Genomic DNA, 19317 nt, shown 5'->3' on the forward strand with positions numbered 1-19317 from the left:
TATTTATCACTATATGCTCAGACATGTCTGGGTTTTTAACATTTTGCCTCACTTAACCCTCACAGGGATATTACAAGATGGATCTTATCTTCGTCTGTCAAATGCAGAGAGCATCAGGCATAGCTTTTGGGACCCAAGAATAAGCAGCTAGTAAGCAAAGAGCTCAGTGTAAGGCCCCAATCTGTCAGATACCTTGCTTTTTCTACTATATAATTACTGTCTGCCATGTATTACTATTAGTGAGCTGATTACTTATTTGAGGGCAAAACCAAAACAAAACAGATCATTTTTTTGTGTGTGTGTGTGGTATGTGGGCCTCTCACTGTTGTGGCCTCTCCCGTTGCGGAGCACAGGTTCCGGATGCGCAGGCTCAGCGGCCATGGCTCACGGGCCCAGCCGCTCCATGGCATGTGGGATCTTCCCAGACCGGGGCACGAACTCATGTCTCCTGCATCGGCAGGCGGACTCTCAACCACTGCGCCACCAGGGAAGCCCAAAACAGATCATTTTCCCAGGGAAGGAAACTGTCTACAGGAGAATAAGTGCTTCAACTAGTGAGGCTTCCTGAGGAGGACACCAGTGTTGCTGTCTCAGGATGAAGGGAGTGTTTCTATTACGGCTTACACCAAGTAGAAGTGCCTCATATCAATTTAATAAACTACATCCCCTATAAAAACTTTTATGTATGTTACCCTTTGAACCGAGATTTACAGAGTGATTATAAGACAGCAGCTAGATCATTATAGAAAGCCCACCAATGTACAATGCAATGCTAAGCTGAATTTTTACTCACCATTTGCAGTTTTTTCTTATCCCTAATCGCATTACTGTGGACAGCCTCCATTGCCATATGGTGCTTCCAAGCTAATTCTTCCAAAGTCTTAGAATGGGCCGCATTTAATTGGGCTACCTCTCCTTCCAGTCTATTTTGCAGGTTGTTTAGCTCCATCTCATAATATTCTTGCTGAGTTTTCTTTGCCTCATTTACTTTCTAAAATTGAACAAAAATAAAGATCAATAATTGGCATCTGCTTTTTCATTACTGCTATTAGTATTTTGAATACTCAGTAAATAGATAAACTCGGGTGAACTGAGTGCTACAGGATTTAGATATGGTACATGAGGATACACCATTGGGTGTTCTCAGAAAATGACAGGGTGGCACAGGCAAAATGAGTAATTTTAAAGCAAATGATAAAATACACTATTATTAGGTTAGAACCAAGTGCAAGTCAGCACATCTGCAGACTTAAGAGAAAAAGGCTTCCTATATGTCAAAGTTGTACACAAAATGGCTTACCAATTTACCCACTCAAATGATACTATTCAATACAATTTTACTGCATGCCAATTATATGCCTTTTAAGCATGAACAGTCTAATGATGAAAATAAGTCAAAAGAGTGTGGCAGTATAATTTTTTAAGTTCTATGAAAGGAGCATGCATCGTATGTTGTGAGAGTATACAGGAAAGAAACCTAACCTGGATGGGGTGGGAAACAATGTGATGTGTGTGAGAGAGGGAGAGGGGGAGGGGAGGGGAGGGGGGAGGGGGAGGGGGAGGGGGAGGGGGAGGGGGAGGGGGGAGGGGAGGGGGAGGGGGGAGGGGAGGGGGGGAGGGGAGGGGAGGGGGAGGGGAGGGGAGGGGGAGGGGGAGGGGAGGGGGAGGGGAGGGGGAGGGGGAGGGGGAAGAGAGAGATTGATCGATCAGGGAAGGCTTTCCAGAAGAGAAAACATCTGAGCTGATGATGACACATTCTCATTTAATTCTCACAAGCCCACCAGGAAACCAGAGATGAGAAAATTTCAAACCTAGATCTGATGTCAAAAGCCTGCATTCATAACCATTTCCAGCATTTTGAAATCTGAGAAGCAGTTTACCAGGCGGTGAAGTTAGGGAGATAGAAATCCATGCAGCTGAGCAGTGTGGCTAGAACATAGGATTCAAGGCTGGGAGTGGAGAGGGATGAGGCTCAGAAGCAGGCAGGGTCAAATGATGACCAGGGGTCTTTTATGGTAAGGCCTCTGCATTCTATTCTGATGGCAATGAGAAATCACTGAAACTGACATTTTAATTTTTTTTTTTTTTGCGGTACGCGGGCCTCTCACTGTTGTGGCCTCTCCCGTTGCGGAGCACAGGCTCCGGACGCGCAGGCTCAGCGGCCATGGCTCACGGGCCCAGCCCCTCTGCGGCATGTGGGATCTTCCCGGACCGGGGCATGAACCCGTGTCCCCTGCATCGGCAGGCGGACTCTCAACCACTGCGCCACCAGGGAAGCCCAAGTTACTTATTTTTAATGTTTGCTGTTTAAGCCACCCAGGCTGTGGCGTTTTGTTATAGCAGCCCCAGCAAACCAAGATAACTTGTCAAGGGGAGGAGGTAGAAAGGAAACAAAGACAGGAAGAACTTTGGGAGGTATCTGAATTTTGGGAGCAGGAGGAGGAAGGGGAGCCGGTGAAGGAGGCGCATGAGCCACTGGGAAGGAGGAGAGCGTCACAGAGACAAAGGGTGGGCAGGGGGCAGCCAAGAGGTGTGAGTGCTGCTGAGAAAATGTGTACAGTTTCTGGGTGTGCTGGTTGTGTTCCCACTGATGCCTTAGGACCCAGTACAACAGAGCAGGAGAGGGGAAGCCAGGCCGCAAGGAGGAAATGGAGGTACTGGATGAAGGCTACTCTTTGAAGAACTTATGTGGTGTTACGAAAGAGGAAGACGAGAAAGTAAAACTTCAAGAAAATGAGGTTGAAAGATGTTTTAAATCTCTTTAGGGGCTGGAGCAGATCCCTCCCTCCCTTGATGCTCTGTAAGACTCTCGGAAGACAGACACACCTCCTCTGGATCGTTAATTCCTCCCGGATGGGCAGAGCGAGCGATCCTGCTGTCTGGCCTCTACAGCACCTGCCTGCCTGGCTCAGTCTGCAGGTCCCTAGAACTACCCAGGTGGAAATCAAAGGTCCTCACGTTATAGGAGGCAGCACACTGCAGAGGTGGAGAACATGGGTTTTGGAGTCTCACAGACCTGGGTTCAAGTTCCAGCTCTGCCACTTATTAGCCATGTGACTGGGGGTACCATGCGTGCATAACATCTATAAGCCTCAGTTTCTCCATCTGTGAAATGGGAACGATAAGGAAGAACCTATTTTACAGGGTTGCTGAAGATGAGATAATGTGCCCCCAAATGTTTAGCAATATACCCAGCCTACTGTAAATATTTTATAGTTGTTAGCAATTATTTTACATAATAAAGAGATTATCATTATTCCCAAGGCCCAATGAGGGGGAAAAGCCCTAGGGAAGATTCTTGAATGTAAGGCACTGGACCTTCTTTCCTTTCAAAGCCAGAAGATGTAGACAGAGGAAACAGAAACTCCCAGCTTCTTCTTTCTTGCCTGGGCCAGACTGGGTGTCAGCTCTTCCCTTCAAGCCTCCCCTACAGGGATGGGGGTACTGGGGGCTCAGAGCAGTGTTCTAGAGCTGGATCCCAATCCCTCTGCTAGCTCTCCCTGACTTGGGGTCACCAGAAACCAGAGCCCCTACTTGAATACAACATTTTTAAGGTTCTTCTACCACCATCACCCCCAGGTCTTTTTGTTTCATAGCTCAGACATGAAGTCCCCCTCATCATAGATCGTAGCTTTTACCTATAAAACTGTACCAGTCAGAGCCCAACCAGAGAAGCAGGAAGGAGAAAGAAGGGGAGGGGTGCTGAGGAAGAGAGAGGCCATCAGGAAGGGTGGGCAGGAACTCTTGGGCATGGGCTAAAGCTGCTGTCCACAGGCAGAATGTCTTCAGTGACGGACATTTTAAAAAAAACAACCATCTTGGCAGTAGGCTAGTGAGCTGACGGAAGGCAGGGAGAGTGCAGAGCTGACAGGACTTGGGAACCGATAGGGGGTTAAGGAAACAGTAATCAAGAACGTCTCCCAGGTTTCTGATTTATCAAACTAGACAGACTACAGTGTTACTGGTTGAAGAAAGGAGTAAAGGAAATATAGTATTTTGAGGGGAGAAAGTTCTAGGCAGGTTGATTTGACACATCTGTGAGAAACAGATATCTAGTGGGAGTTAGATACACAGGACTCAAGTTCAGGGAAAAGATCTGGCCTAGACGAACGGCTTTGGGAGATATCACTGACCAAGTGACAGCGGGTATTACTGGAATGGATGAGCTTGTGGAATGAGATGAGAATGCAAGAGGAACATCAAAGGTAAGCACACAGAAAAGACTCTAAAAAAAGACTGATATATGTATATGTATAACAGATTCACTGTGTTGTACACCTGAAACTAACACAGCATTGTAAATCAACTATACCCCAATAAAAAAATTTTTTTTTAAATTAAAATTAAAAAAATTAAATAAAAATTTAATTAAAAAATAAAAAAATTAAATAAAAAAATTAAAAAAAAAGGTAAGGCCACAGAGAGAAGAGGGAAGCTCACAGACAAGACTGCAGGGCCTGGGAGCCAGGAGGAAAGTGTGAGAGAACCGAAGAGAGATGCTGTAAATCAGAGGAGTCAGTGTCCCAGGAAGACAAGATCGCCCCAGTCCAGCAGCCAGGACGTCACTGGAGGCCGAGGCCAATGTCGAGCCTTTGGAGTGGTGGCAGGAGAAACCAGCCCACACAAGGTAAGGAGTGAGTGGGAGGCGAACAAGGGCGAGGAGAACAGACACTTTTCAAGTTCAACAGACACTTGGCTGCTGAGAGAAGGAGGAAGAGTGTCCCAAACCCTCACCTGGTATTGTAGATATGTGAAAAACTGGAATAAATATTCAGCAATTACTCTACACATCATATGTCTTATTTATTTCATTTAGAAATTAAGTATGTTGGTATATGAATTTTCAGGGCTTGATTCTGGTCATCCTTTTCAGTTTAACAGACATTTCCTAGGTGTATACACAATAATACGTTTCATCAACAGAAAAATAAATACGATTAACCGTAATGTACGTCCCACTGAAGTAAGAGTTCATTCAGCTTCTGGCTTGAAATAGGTTGAAATGTCCTAAGTTTTTATGTTATAAATTGTTATCAGCAACATTTGGAACATATACACAATATGGGATAGCCCAGCTTTATATCAATACCTTTTCTCCTCAAAATAAAAACAAAAAATTCCTAGAGTTAAGACATAGACTGTTACTATGAAATAAAAGTAAATGCTCTAAATAAAATCTGAAGAAGAGGAAAACTGAACTTTTCTTTCTCTTCTTTCATGGGGTGGTTGGGGGGAGTTCTCCATTATTCTTTACCTTCTCCAGTTCCAACATCTGCTGCTTCTGCTCTTCATTCAGACTCTGGGTTTTGCTTTGCAAAAAAGCTCTTTCTTCTTCAAGCTGAGATAATCTCTCATTGGCCCTTGATTTTTCTGATTCTAGATCTTTAATTGTAACCTCCTGGGTCATTTGAGTTGCTTGAAGCATTCCAATATGACCTACCCCCCAAAAGAAAGCCCCAATTTAAAATCTGTTACATTGTGGTAAAAAACAGTTTATAGTTAACGACACAATGTACTTAATATGGAAGTAAAATAAATGGTCTGCGTGTACAAATAGTTCTTTGGTTTCCTCACTGTATACAGGAGAAATATTTACCATGGGAATACTTATTATCCAAGTAGAATTACTTAAGTTAGAAAGCGGTCCATTTTCACATCACTGATGTTGCTCCCTGCACCTAGGACCATTCCAATCATTTTTGAAGATTTCAAGCTCTACAAGTTGAGGTAGAAACAACTCCTCAGGGTACATATAAAAGTCCTGGGAGTAAAACAAAGTAAGAGAAGATGCACTGAGTAGCACGATGGCACTAAAATGAGAAATTTATTCTTTTCTAATCTCTTTTTTTTTTTTTTTTTTTGCGGTATGCGGGCCTCTCACTGTTGTGGCCTCTCCTGTTGCATAGCACAAGCTCCAGACACGCAGGCTCAGCGGCCATGGCTCACGGGCCCACCCGCTCCGCGGCATGTGGGATCCTCCCGGACCGGGGCACGAACCTGTGTCCCCTGCATCGGCAGGCGGACTCTCAACCACTGTGCCACCAGGGAAGCCCTAATCGTTTTTTTCAAATTCTAACATAAAGAGGAAGAAATCTGTATGCAGCAAGCAAAGATGGCAGGCAGCAGTTTGGTTGAAACTAAACTTGTTGTAGACAACAGACCTGATACAGAACTGAGGCAGAGCAAGAGACAGATAACGACAGCAAGGCTATGGAAACCTAAAATGACAAAAGTGGGGGGGGGGTGGTATGAACAGAGACAGAGACATGGAAAGTGAATATGAGAAAATATGCTCAGAAGGCATATGCGTTAGGACAGCGGTTCTCAAAGCGCCCTGGTCCAGCCGCGCCTGGGAGAGCTGGTCACAAGTGAAGCTCGCCCCAGACCTACTGTGTCAGAAACTCTGGGGTTGGGGCCGAGCATCTGTGGTTGCACGAGCTGTCCAGGTGATTTTCATACACATTAAAGTCAAAAAGCTTCTGCTTCAGGGGGAGGGTAATCTGGGATTCACCAATGAGCCAGTCAATCAGATGACATCCTCAAAGAACTCATTCAAAGGCCTCCCCTGGCTCACCAAACACCCCAGCGAAATGTCACTTCAGATTGATACAGGTCACCCCCTCCTCTAGTGAGGGCTTCGAAATGAGCATGTCAGCCACGTCAGGACGGGCAACCAGCTTTAGTATGTAAAATGATCCTTATTAATAAGCCAAATGAAATGAGGCTGTTGTAATTTAAATATAGTTCCACTAATTTAAGTATTTTTAAATATTTATGTTTTAAAAGGACATGTTTTTAAAGGACAAAGCCTCTTAGAGTGTTTTTCTTTTAGTGACTGACTTATTGGTGCTAAAACCTATAATTCTTAATTTTTTTTATAGAAATATATTCCTAAAAATAAGTTATCATTTGCTTATGATTGATTAACAAGATAACAGAACCCTTTAACATGTTTAGAACCTAAATAATTTTAAAATATGAGAAGAAAAGGCTAATTCTGTCTCGAATTAACATTTAAGTGTTGGGTTTTAGCTGAGGAATACACCAAGAACTGTGGTCAGACATACTAGCTTTGAGGACAAGATCTGAAGCTTGCTGCTGTAAACGTTCTCTGGCTGCAGCTAGCTCACTTTCCACTTCCTTGTGCCTGCTTAATAAGGCCATTTCTCCCTCCTTGGCATCATCAAGCTGTTTTTGAAGAACCTAAGAAAAATCAAATAGCCATTATTAATATGCAAGAATGATGCTAAGCTAAAAAATTCATTTAAACTACCAGCAGCAACTTTCTCTTATTCAAAAGTCACACTTAACAATACCTAGTTTTGAATCTGTATCAGTGACACATAACTTGTTATCTTCATAAGTCATATGACCCAATCATGAAAGGCTATTCGACCCTTTCTAATATATTTAAATGCTGCGCAGATATTAAAAACACACCTATGAAATTTTCTATGCCAAGAAACAAAGAGACTTGCCAGAGAGACTTTTTGGCTTTTTTTTTTAGACTTGTGCCATACCCCTATTTATAAAGCAATATTAATTTTTTGTTCAGTGTCTGGACATCAACTAATGTGCAGACCCCATCATTAATGGAGGAAAAGGAAAAAAATATAATTAAAGACCAATATTTTAAACTTCCCAAATCACTGGGAAAATATTAACATGTTATTAAAAAATCCTTTCATAAACAATCAATAAGGTTTTAAGCTTATCTTTTTGGGCCTTTCATATCTGAAATTGTTGTAGGAAATAACAGCTACAGGGTAATAAAGATTACCTTTTCACTGATTTTCTCACAAAAGAAAAGTAGAAAAAAAGCAAAATGGAAAAAAAGAAAGTTAAAAGTGGTCTAATCGAAAAGAAAAAGAGAAAAGTGGAAAAAAAATCCATGTGTTGAATGTAATATTCTTTACTCACCTGAACACTGTTCTCTGCTGTAACAAGTGCTATCTGAAGCTTCTGGCATTTGTCATGAAGACTTCCAGCTTCATCCTGTACCATCTGTAACTCTGTCTTTAATTTTCCTATGGTTTTTCGTAAAATTGCTTCTTGTCCCTGAAATTCTTTTCTAAGATCTGCTTCCTTTTCTTTGCTAGCCTGGAGGCTTTCTGCTGTAAAAAGCTGTGACCTTTTCAAAGTATCTAGCTCATGTTCATAAAAGGACTGAGCTTTACGCAACTTGCCTTCATAATCCTCAATTAGCTTTTTCCGCTCAAGCCTTAGCTCTTCCAGTGTCTTGTTTAAGGCCTCCACCTCCATTCTGTGCAGCTCCTCCGCTTTCTCCTGTCCTTTACTAACTGAGGCACTGTGATCCTGCTGTGACTTCAGCAGCTCTTGGATCTCCCGTCTGTGAGCAGTTCGCAAATCTTCCAATGCCAACCGTTTGTCTTTTTCAAACTGTACTTGGACTTGTCCAAAACTCCGTAATCTTTCCTCAAATTTCCTTCTAATCTCTTCAACCTCTCTAGACATGGTTACTATGCGTTGGACATGCTGGGCTTCTGCACAAAGTTGCATGTCCTCAACTCTGTGCTTATAAGCCTCAAATTCTGTCAAAGCCTGCTGCTTCATTTTTATGTGATCTTCTAATGATGCTTCTAAAACTTGAATCTTTCTCTTAAGGTCTAACTCCTCTGATATTCTACTTTTATACTGCAATATTTTTTCTCTCGTTTCTGCAATAATTTGTTGGATTTCTTCTTCATGAGCATCTTTGAGGGCTTGAATTACAGATTCGTGCTCATCATTTTTAGTGTTCAAAGCATATATTACCTGCATGGTTTTAAAGAAAAAGGGAGAAGAATTCAGTAAACCATATTATTTTCTAATTGAAGTTAATTCTTTCATTTGGATTGACATTTTTTTCTATGCAGATAATATTGGCTATGGTAAATATTAAATACTAAAACTTCATGCACTGTTTTTGTACTTATAGATTTATTTAGCAAATTTACATAGCCCAATCTTAAAATCTGTACTTGAAGACTTTTTTGATTAGGATTTTAAAGCATTCAAAATTAAGAATGTTTTCCTAGAAATGAAACAGTGAGGAGGAAAGAGACAAAGGAGGCTACCTGGTCTATGAGAATGGAGTTTTTCTACAGCCCAGTCTAGCTTCCTGGGGACTGTGGTGGGATCAGGAGAAAAGCCTCATGGTAAGTCTCTGCCCTGCACTGGAGGCCTAGAGATGAAGGAGGCTTTGCACGAGTGGAAGTTCTAGGCCCTACGTCTTCCCAAAGGCCTCTTTCAACTGCCTAAAGTCTGGTATATTTTAAATTTAGAAATTTCCTTTTCTAGTTCCATTATGGTCTGTTTTTAAAGCTGATCCTTTTCACTCCCAAGTGGTCTCCTTACAAAATGCAATTAGTACTTCTCTGCTCACCTATCAAATGTTGTAGTTTTACTCATTGCCTAATTTTCCCTCTGCCTCCAAGCAAGCCAGATTCCTAGAGCCAGAGTGTTCTGAGTACAGGTCTTTATTTTCATTTTTGTCCTTGGGTTTTAATGATTCCATTGAGATTTCCCCACCTTAATTCCAATGATAACATACTCCTTTTATAGTAACACTCCCACTCTCGTATGTTCCTTGATGTCCTCCACATAGCCCTGCGGTCCAACAGTAATATTCACAACTGTTACTTAAGGCTTAGAGATGTGCCTACTTTCTTCTGAAGTAAAAAAAAAAAAAAAGTAAATACTATACACTCCAGCAAAAATCCAGAGGCTAAAAATCAGTGTCCTGGAACTTTGCTCATTTTAATATAATCTTACTTTGGCTTCAGAAATGAAGTTCAGCACCAAATACTACCTACCTACCTACCTATCTATCTATCTATCGTTGTGTTGGGTCTTCATTGCTGCGCGTGGGCTTTCTCTAGTTGTGGAGAGCGGGGGCTTCTCTTGTTGCGGAGCACGAGCTCAGTAGTTGTGGCTCGCAGGCTCTAGAGCGCAGGCTCAGTATTTGTGGCACACGGGCTTAGCTGCTCCGCGGCATGTGGGATCTTCCCGGACCAGGGCCTGAACCCGCGTCCCCTGAATTGGCAGGCGGATTCCCAACCACCACGCCACCAGGGAAGTCCCAGCACCAAATACTTTTGCAATTAAGATGCGGAAGTGTTGCCCTTTTTGTAGAGAACTTGTTTATGCAGACTGAGGCAACTGAGACAAACTACCTGGCTCTCCACAGATCCTGGTAACTCCAAATCCTGCTGCTAAATCAAGGCTGTCGCCTGCTAAGCCTGCAGCTATACTGGCAGAAGGCAGAATACACACTGGAGCTACCCCACTGCAGGGGCTTCACTCCCTCCATACAGGGCTTTGTCTTCCACACCCAGTCCCCTGTCCATACACTCGGCTAGGTCTGCTGTATCTATTTTCTTCAGCATGACTGAGATGTGGTCATACCAAAAGAAAAAAGGTTGAGAGACGGCAGGATTCCACCTGTCTTGCCACAACTACCCTTCTCCTACAAGGGCCACAGAGGAACATAAATACTTATTCACGGTCTCTCTTTTTTAATAAACCTAATTCCAAATTCCACGTTATGTCCCTAAATGGGCTAACACACATCCCCATGGAGGACTCCTGTTATTTACCCATTTAATCTTAAAGGTAGCCTATAAACCAAGAAAGTTGGGTGGCTTCCTATTCCCTTCCCTCAGGGTCATACCTGTCTACCACACTGATGCCAGAAAAGACTGGAAGGGGCACTATGGAAAAAGACACCAACCAGCTGGAGAGGAGTCCATTTGCCAGAGTGCCTGGAACAGAGCTGGTCTAGCCCACAGGTTGCAGACCTTCCCAGAGCATGTCTGCATGCATTCCCTCTTCATCTTACTAAGCACGTGGAAGGAAAAGAGATAATCCAAAGAGATGGGATCCCCAAAGGAAATAAGTCACGCTGTTAGCACTTTGCTCCAGGAAATGATCATGAAAAGGGCCAGTCCATGGTGGGATTCTATATAACTGGTGATGAAAAGGGAGAGGGAAGCAACATGTGAGCCTCCCCTTGTCAACTCTTTATTGAAATACTCTTCTCTTTTTTCTAATTTAATTTCCCTCAGTCTTCAAGAGTCAGCTCAAGTTCTGCCTCTTTTAATAAGCCTTCCAAAGCCACCCACATCCATGGGATCCATGGGATTCTATCTTTTCTTTATATCCAACATCACCATTTCCTTACCACCACTCATTCCTGAAACTCAGCAAATGTTAGACTGGTTTAATTTGGGGTGTCCTGACAACAAGCTGGAAAGCTGTGTGATAATGTTAGCCGAGAAAAGTAGCTGAAGGTAGAGAAGCTCAGGAGCACACAAAAACGTGAATAAAAAGGTGAAATTAAAGGGGATCGAGGTTACGAATTAAAGCATTAAATGAAAACAGAATTTAAGAAAAGTAAACAAAACATCTGATAAAGAATAGGGAAATCTTATGGTGAGAAGTTCTATTTCATTTTATGTTCTAATCCAGGGATCAGCAAACTAGAGCTTACAGGCCAAATATGGCTGCTGCTGGTCTTTGTAAATAAAGTTTTATTGGAGCACAGCTAGGTCCATTCCTTTATGTATTGCCTACAGATGCTTTCCCACTACAACAGCAGAGTTGAGTTGTGGAAAAGACCTTATTACCAACTCCTGTCCTAACCTATACACAGCTATCTTACCAGCCAAAACTGGCAGCCAAAAATAAAAAAGTTTGATTTTGCACTAGCTTTGTTAACTCTCTACTAAACAGTCTAGGCTTTGTACCACTACCACTCATACACTGAGAACACCAATTATGTGATTCTGAAAGTATATTACATAAAATAAATACAGTATCATGCTGACCATATATTTGTATCTTCCAGGAAAGCAATGTTAAAATAAATTTCTAAAACCTTAAAAAGGAACAATAAAAAGATGGCAAGGACAATAACAGATGAGCAGTGCTCTTAGAAATGACCATTTAAAATATACCACTAATTATATTATTTTTAAATGAGAATGCTATATATGAATTTTCAAGTACCTTACTATACAAAGTATCTTCTAGCTATTCACTTTTCTACATAATTACAAAGGCAACCATTTATTAGTATCTTTCTCTGACTATTATTTCTCAGACAAAGGTAATATAGATGGTTCTATGTTCTTTGAACACATAGAAGACATATGACTTGAAGTAACAGAATGGACCCAAACTGAATTTTTGACCCTAGGTAAAATAATTTCTCCAAGCTTCAAGTTTCTCAATATTAAATGGAGATCGTATTTATTCTACCCTAGTGACATTGTTGTTATAAGATCAACTTATCATTGTCATTTTAAAATGATGTTATATAAAGATTTTTTAAAATATAAAGCACTATAAGATACTAAGCCTTCCTTGTTAGTTGTATCATTTATTTATGGAGAGGACGAGACTAATTTTAAAAGAAACTTCAGTAAGTGATCATAATCATCCATAAAATTGGCTATGATTTTCCACGTAGAAAAGGAAATTCTCTAACATCTCTTTTCATAAACTATTTTAAAAGACATTAAGAGCCATTTGCAATTTTTCTGGAACTATGAACATTCATGGAATGGGACAGTACAATCATTTCAGCAATTTCATGCAATTTCACAGTTCCATTTTATGCCAATGATGCATAATTTAACTATATAACCCATGATGAGTAAGCAATTGTGAGTAATTTTTATTTTTTCTATGAAGATGTTCAGATACTCTTACCCACAGATAAAATGAGAACAATTCTAGATCCTAATTTTAAAAATGCTACTTAGGTAAAAACAAAAGTGTCTGAAATAGTTCTCACTGTTGACTGCTATGAACTGAATTGTGTCTCCCCTGAACCCCACAAAATTCATATGTTGAAGCCGTAACTCCCAACATGATGTTATATGGAGATAACAGGAGGTAATTAAGTTTAGACAGGTCATGAGAATGGGGTCCTCATGATAGGACTTAGTGTCTTTATAAGAAGAGACACCGGAGCTCTTGCTTCCTTTCTCTGTCTCCGCCACGTGAGGACACAGCAAGAAGTTCTACAGTATTCTGCTATGGTCGACAGAGCAAATACATTGGCAATATAAATGTTCCCACTAAAAGCTAACTCATTAGTAATAAAGCATGTTCATTGATAAGTATGTTATATGAGCTTAAAATATTTTAAGCGGACCTCAATTGTTGCATATTATACCAACAGGTTTAACCCTGCTAAGGTAAGGGAATCGTTGAATAAATGATGGTACATTCCCACAATATAAAACCATGAAACCATTAAAAAGCACATCTCATTTAGGAGGATATTTCAAAGAAAAATCTTGTAGTATAAGGCAAATACACATGCTACTATATACAATAAAATCCAATCGCATACAGAGAAAACAATGAGTGTGCATGTGTGTGCAGATGCATATTTAAAGGTGTATTAAGAAATTAACCAAATTTTAACTGAGGATATTCAGTATTTCTAAGCCTTCTGTAATGAATGCATGTTACTACTATAATCAGAAAACAATAAACCATTTTAAAAGATTAACATTAACAGTGCTAAAAGAATGAATCAATACTCGAAATGCCTTAGCTGTAGAAAAACATGACAATGAAAATGAAAACAGAAAGTTAAAGGAACATTAATTCCAACAGATACCCTTCAAATTTCCTTAAAAATCACTGACTGAAATAAAACTGATTTATAAAAATCATCCTTAAACTTTTTCAAGAATATTGAACATTAATCCTTACACTTATAAAAAAAGAACATGTATTTTGGAAATGTAAAAAAAATCTAATTACCTAGATAAAGTTTGCTAGCTTACTAGCAAATCTTTTTTTTTTTTTTTGCGGTACACGGGCCTCTCACTGTTGTGGCCTCTCCCGTTGCAGAGCACAGGCTCTGGACACGCAGGCTCAGCAGCCATGGCTCACGGGCCCAACCGCTCCGCGGCATGTGGGATCTTCCCAGACCAGGGCACGAACCCACGTCCCCTGCATCGGCAGGCGGACTCTCAACCACTGCGCCACCAGGGAAGCCCACTAGCAAATCTTTAACGGTCAATTCCTACTTCATTCATTCTTCCCTTCAACAAAAATTTACTGCACACCTGCTATGTGCCAAGACCTATAATCGGCACAACAGTGAACTGGATGCATATGTGTGGTGTCTATTCTCTTGCAGCTTAGTGGAGACTAACCTTAAAGAAATATTTACTCAACTTGTCAAAGTGAAATATTGATACATCTTACAAAGGAGGAGAAATACAAAATGAGTCTTTGCTGGGGTGGGAGTGAGGATGGTAATGTATGAGTTTTTTCCCTTATTCTGAGTAAAATGCTTACTTTATCTTAACCAGAATCTCTTTTTTTAAAAAATTTTTACTGATGTATAGTTGATTTACAATGTTGTGTTAATTTCTGCTGTACAGCAAAGTGATTCAGTTATACATATATATATATATATATATTCTTTTTCATATTCTTTTCCATTATGGTTTATCACAGGATATCTTAACCAGAATCTCTTTTAGTCAAAATATTAAGGGGAAAGCTATAGAGATGGAATTACAGGCTGAAGGAACAGTATGAGCAAAAGACACATCGATGGGTAAGCACGGGACTCCGTGAAGGGAAAGGTGGGCTGTGGAGCTAGAAAAGTGGACATGGTCCACTGCAGAGATACTCATAGCTGCTGAGCTGGACAAGATCAAGAGGGAGAAACTACTGAGGAAGAAGGAAGAAGACCGAGGACCAGGCCTTGGGTGGGTTTCCGCGGCGGGAGGAGGATGAGGACCCACAGACAGAGGCAACGTGCTGAGAGAGGTGAGCAAGAGTGGAAGCAGGGCATCACAGCCCAGGGTGCGAGGGACGGGCAGGGCGTCTTGTCAAAAGCTGCACAGAAATCAAGAAAAATGAACACTTGCAGCCCCTGCATTCAGAATCTCAGAAATAACCTTTGAGAGAGCACATTCAGTAGAGTAGTGAGGGCAGACCGCGTGGACAAGTGGATACTGAGTAAATGGAGGCACTCGGCTAGCAGAGAGAAAAAACTCCGAGAAACAGTCGGTCAAAGGAAGGAAATAAATAGGGACAACTAGGATGATGGCTTGGGGGGCAGCAGCGTCCAGTCCAGGGAGAGTTTTTTTTTTTTTTTTTTTTTTAAAGAGGAATTGAAAATGTATCCTAGGGAAGGGCTAATTGTTGCACCAAAGTCATGGAGAAAGTCTGAGGCTAGGATTGCCTGACACGGGGGAGAGACTGGCACTGACTGACAGTAGGGAAAAACTCCTCCCAAGAGAGCAAGGTTAAAGACCGGGATTTGAGGTGGAGAGGGAAGACGGGCAACTCCTGTCTGACTGCTGCAAGCTCCTCCGTAACAGGGAGATGAGATCATGTTCTTAGAGCACAGAAGCCATCAGGAGCTTCTCTCCACTGGCCATAGATGATGCTCTTCACCTTGGTGAGGCCAGCTTCAGTCAGTCTTCCCAGTATGTCTGTCTCACGACAGACTCAACCACTCAGCAACCATGAGCAGACCCTGTCATCACTGCTCCTCAGGGTAATGTTTTCCTTTATCTCTTGCTTATTTGAAAATTCTGGATATTTGTTCACTTTCCTTTTCCGATCAATGCCAGAGACAGTCAGACAGACCAACAGAAGAGAGAGAGAGAGAAAAACTCACCCTCAGAGTATATAAGCACTACATGAGGCACAAGACTACTTAACAAAGAAAAAAGGAGCAATCTCAGATTCGACAATTTTTTTTAAAGTTCTGGTACAATTAATCTATGATAAACAATATATAATGGAAAATAGCCTCTTCAATAAATGGTGTTGGGAAAACTGGACAGTTACATGCAAAAATAAATAATCAAAGTGGACTACTTTCTCACACCATATACAAAAATAAACTCCAAGTGGATGTAAGACTTAAATGTAAGATGTGAAACCACAAAACTCCTAGAATAAAATGTAGTTAGTATGCTTTTTGAGATCAGTTTTAACAATATTTTTTTTGGATATGTCTCCTCAGCCAAAGGAAATAAAAATAAAAACAAAAACAAACAAATGGGACTACATCAAACTTAAAAGCTTTTTGCACAGTGAAGGAAACTCAACCAAACAAAAAGGCAGACTACTGAACGGGAGAAGATATTTGCAAACAATCTATCTGATAAGGGGTTAATATTCAAAATGTACAAATAACTCATACAACTCAACATCAAACAAACAACCCAATTAAAAAATGGAAAGAAGACTTGAATGGACATTTTTCCAAAGAAGACATACAAATGGCCAAGAGACATAGAGAAGATACTCAACATCACTAATCATCAGGAAAAGGCAAATCAAAACCGAAATGAGACATTACCTAACACCTGTCAGAATGGTTATTATCAAAAAGACAACAAATAACAAGTGCTGATGAGAATGTGAAGAAAAAGGAACCCTTGTGCACTGTTGGTGGAAATGCAGATTGGTGCAGCCACTACGTACCGACGCACAGTGAAAGCAGTAAGAAGGTTCCTCAAATAATTAAAAATTGAACTACCATGCAATGCAGCGATTCTATTTCTGGGTATTTTCCCAAAGAAAACAAAAACACTAATTCAAAAAGATATATGCACCCCTATATTCATTGCAGCATTGTTTACAACAGCCAAGATATGGAAGCCACCTAAGCACCCATCAATATGTGACTGGATAAAGAAGATGTGGTACACCCACATACCCACCCACACACACACAATGGAATGTTACTCAGCCCTAAAAAATGGAATTAAAAACAATTTTATTTTATATTGGAGTATAGTTGATTAACAATGATGTGTTAGTTACAGGTGTACAGCAAAGTGATTCAGTTATACCCATACAAGTACCCATTCCTTTTCAAATTCTTTTCCCATTTGTTATTACAGAATATTGAGCCAAGTTCCTTGTGCTATACAGTAGCGCCTTGTTGGTTATCTATTTTAAATATAGTAGTGTGTAAATGTCAATCCCAAACTCCCAATCTATCCCTCCCCTCCCGCATTTTCCCCCTGGTAACCATAAGTTCATTCTCTAAGTCTGTGTTTCTGTTTTGTAAATAAGTTCATTTGAAACTTATTTACAAAATGAAATCTTGCCATTTGAGACAACATGGATGGACCTAAAGAGTATCATACTAAATGAAATAACAAAACAGAAACAGACTCACAGATACAGAGAACAAGCAAGTGGTTGCGGGGAGGGGCAAGGCGGGGGGTGGTGAGGGAAATAAGTAAGGGAGGTTAAGAGGTACAAACTCCCAGTTACAAAATAAACAAGTCGTGGGCATGAAATGTACATCATGGGGAATATAGAAAATATTGTAATAACTTTGTATTATGTCAGATGGTAACAGACATCACTTTGTAACATATAGAAATACCGAATCACTATGTTGTGCACCTGGAACTAATGTAGTGTTGTAGGTCAGTTATATTTCAATTAAAAAAACAGATCTCATACGTTTTAAACAAAGGAAGAACTTCCCTAGTGGCGCAATGGTTAAAACTCTGTGCTCCCGGGCTTCCCTGATGGCGCAGTGGTTGAGAGTCCACCTGCCGATGCAGGGGACACGGGTTCGTGCCCCGGTCCGGGAAGATTCCACATGCCATGGAGCAGCTGGGCCTGTGAGCCATGGCCGCTGAGCCTGCGCATCCGGAGCCTGTGCTCCACAACGGGAGAGGCCACAACAGTGAGAGGCCCGCGCACAGCAAAAAAAAAAAAAAAAAAAAGACTCTGTGCTCCCAATGCAAGGGGGCCCAGGGTTCATTTCCTGGTCAGGGAACTAGATCACACATGCCACAACTAACAGTTCGCATGCAACAACTTTGGAGACCACGAGCCACAACTAAGGAGACCATGAGCCACAACTAAGACCTGGCATGACTAAATAAATAAATATTAAAAAAAAAAAGCAGCCCTAAACGCAGGAAGGATATGTTTCTATAATTCTGTTTTTATTATTAAACCCTCAGATACAATTAGCAAAAGGTTACTTGGTCCTTAAGCCACCAAAGTTAAAGAATATTGAAAAGAGTCTCTCAAACTTCTCAAAAACAGTGGGTTATTGACCTCTGCCATATAGGGTCTGTTCTATCTGTTCTAGAGCAATAACACAGACCAGAGAACTCTGCACCTCAATTTACATTCAATGGCACTCCCAGACCAGCCTTACAAGTAAATGTTTCACAAATTATTAAATATAACTGATGAGCTCTAAGTAGCTAACTTAGAGAATCTAATGTTCCTATAAAATGGTCCACTTTTTGGAACCTGATTATTATTAGCATCCTTAAGGGCATGTTAATGAAATGCATTTAAAATGTGTTTTAGAGGTGATGAAATTGCACAAATCCATCCATATTTTCTTACTATTCTACTGATAAGCAATAATAGCATATATTTATGCTACCTAGGTTATAGGATTAATCATTGCAATGTAAGAAAAGTTTACAGAACTGAATTTAAGAACTAGCCCCAAGCAGCTCCATGCTAGCAAAATGGGGCGGACAAAAGGAAAAAAATGAAATGAGAAGGTCACAAATGACCATTCATCCTGAAGGAAAAAAAACAAGAAGCAAAACCCACAGAACATCATTTAGTGTAAAATAAGTGTCTGAAAGAAAAAAATCCCAAACTCATACAGCACTAAGCATGTGCATGCGTGCACGCATGTGCGTGTGCACACACACACACACACACACACACACTCTCTCTCTCTCTCTCTTTTCTCTGAACCATCTGAAAATAAGTTCCAGGTACTTGTCACCCCTAAATACTTTAGTATATATTTCCTAAGATCAAAGACAATAGCACTGTTATACCCAAGAAGTTCAGCCTAATGGAATATTAACTAATATACAGCCTATATTCAGGTTTATCAAATTATTCCAATAATAAAATTTACAGCAGCTTTTCTCTATCAATGCAGATCCAATCAAGGATCCCACATTGTACTGAGTCTTCAGTCTCCTTTAATCTGAACACTGACATTTTTGAAGAGACCAGGCTGGCTGTCTTGTAGAATACGTATGATACAGACTCATAGAATTATGTCAAGTTCCTCTTTGTGGAAATTTTATGTTGTGCTTTCTCAATCCATCCTACTGGTGATTAGAGTACGTAATACCACATTATGAGGGCATAACTAGAGTAACTATTACTCTTCCCCAACCTTCTTCCAACCCACTGTTCCTTCTTCATGATGTCCTACTCAGTTTAAAGAAACGAGAAAAAAATGACAAAACGAATTTAATTTTGTTTAAAAAGGTTTAGTCCCTATGAAAACCCATCCTACCTATATGT

At 40.7% G+C, this 19317-nt stretch overlaps 1 protein-coding gene across 3 annotated transcripts in view; it reads right to left on the reverse strand.

Moving 5' to 3' along the window:
* The window catches only part of FAM184A (family with sequence similarity 184 member A), a gene marked incomplete at both ends in the record, with an annotated part of 116731 nt that overhangs the window by 55188 nt on the left and 42226 nt on the right, over nucleotides 1-19317 (reverse strand). For 2 of the 3 annotated variants that reach the window (XM_079716232.1, XM_079716231.1), the window contains 4 exons: nucleotides 794-991; nucleotides 5255-5436; nucleotides 7068-7203; nucleotides 7921-8574. In XM_079716232.1, coding sequence (XP_079572358.1) covers nucleotides 794-991; nucleotides 5255-5436; nucleotides 7068-7203; nucleotides 7921-8574 — 1170 coding nt within the window. Of the gene's footprint in view, nucleotides 1-793; nucleotides 992-5254; nucleotides 5437-7067; nucleotides 7204-7920; nucleotides 8776-19317 lie in introns of those variants that run through there. The other variant, XM_079716230.1, reaches the window with a different exon arrangement.

Source organism: Hyperoodon ampullatus (genome assembly GCF_949752795.1).
Source record: "Hyperoodon ampullatus genome assembly, chromosome: 12".
NCBI lineage: Eukaryota > Metazoa > Chordata > Mammalia > Artiodactyla > Ziphiidae > Hyperoodon > Hyperoodon ampullatus.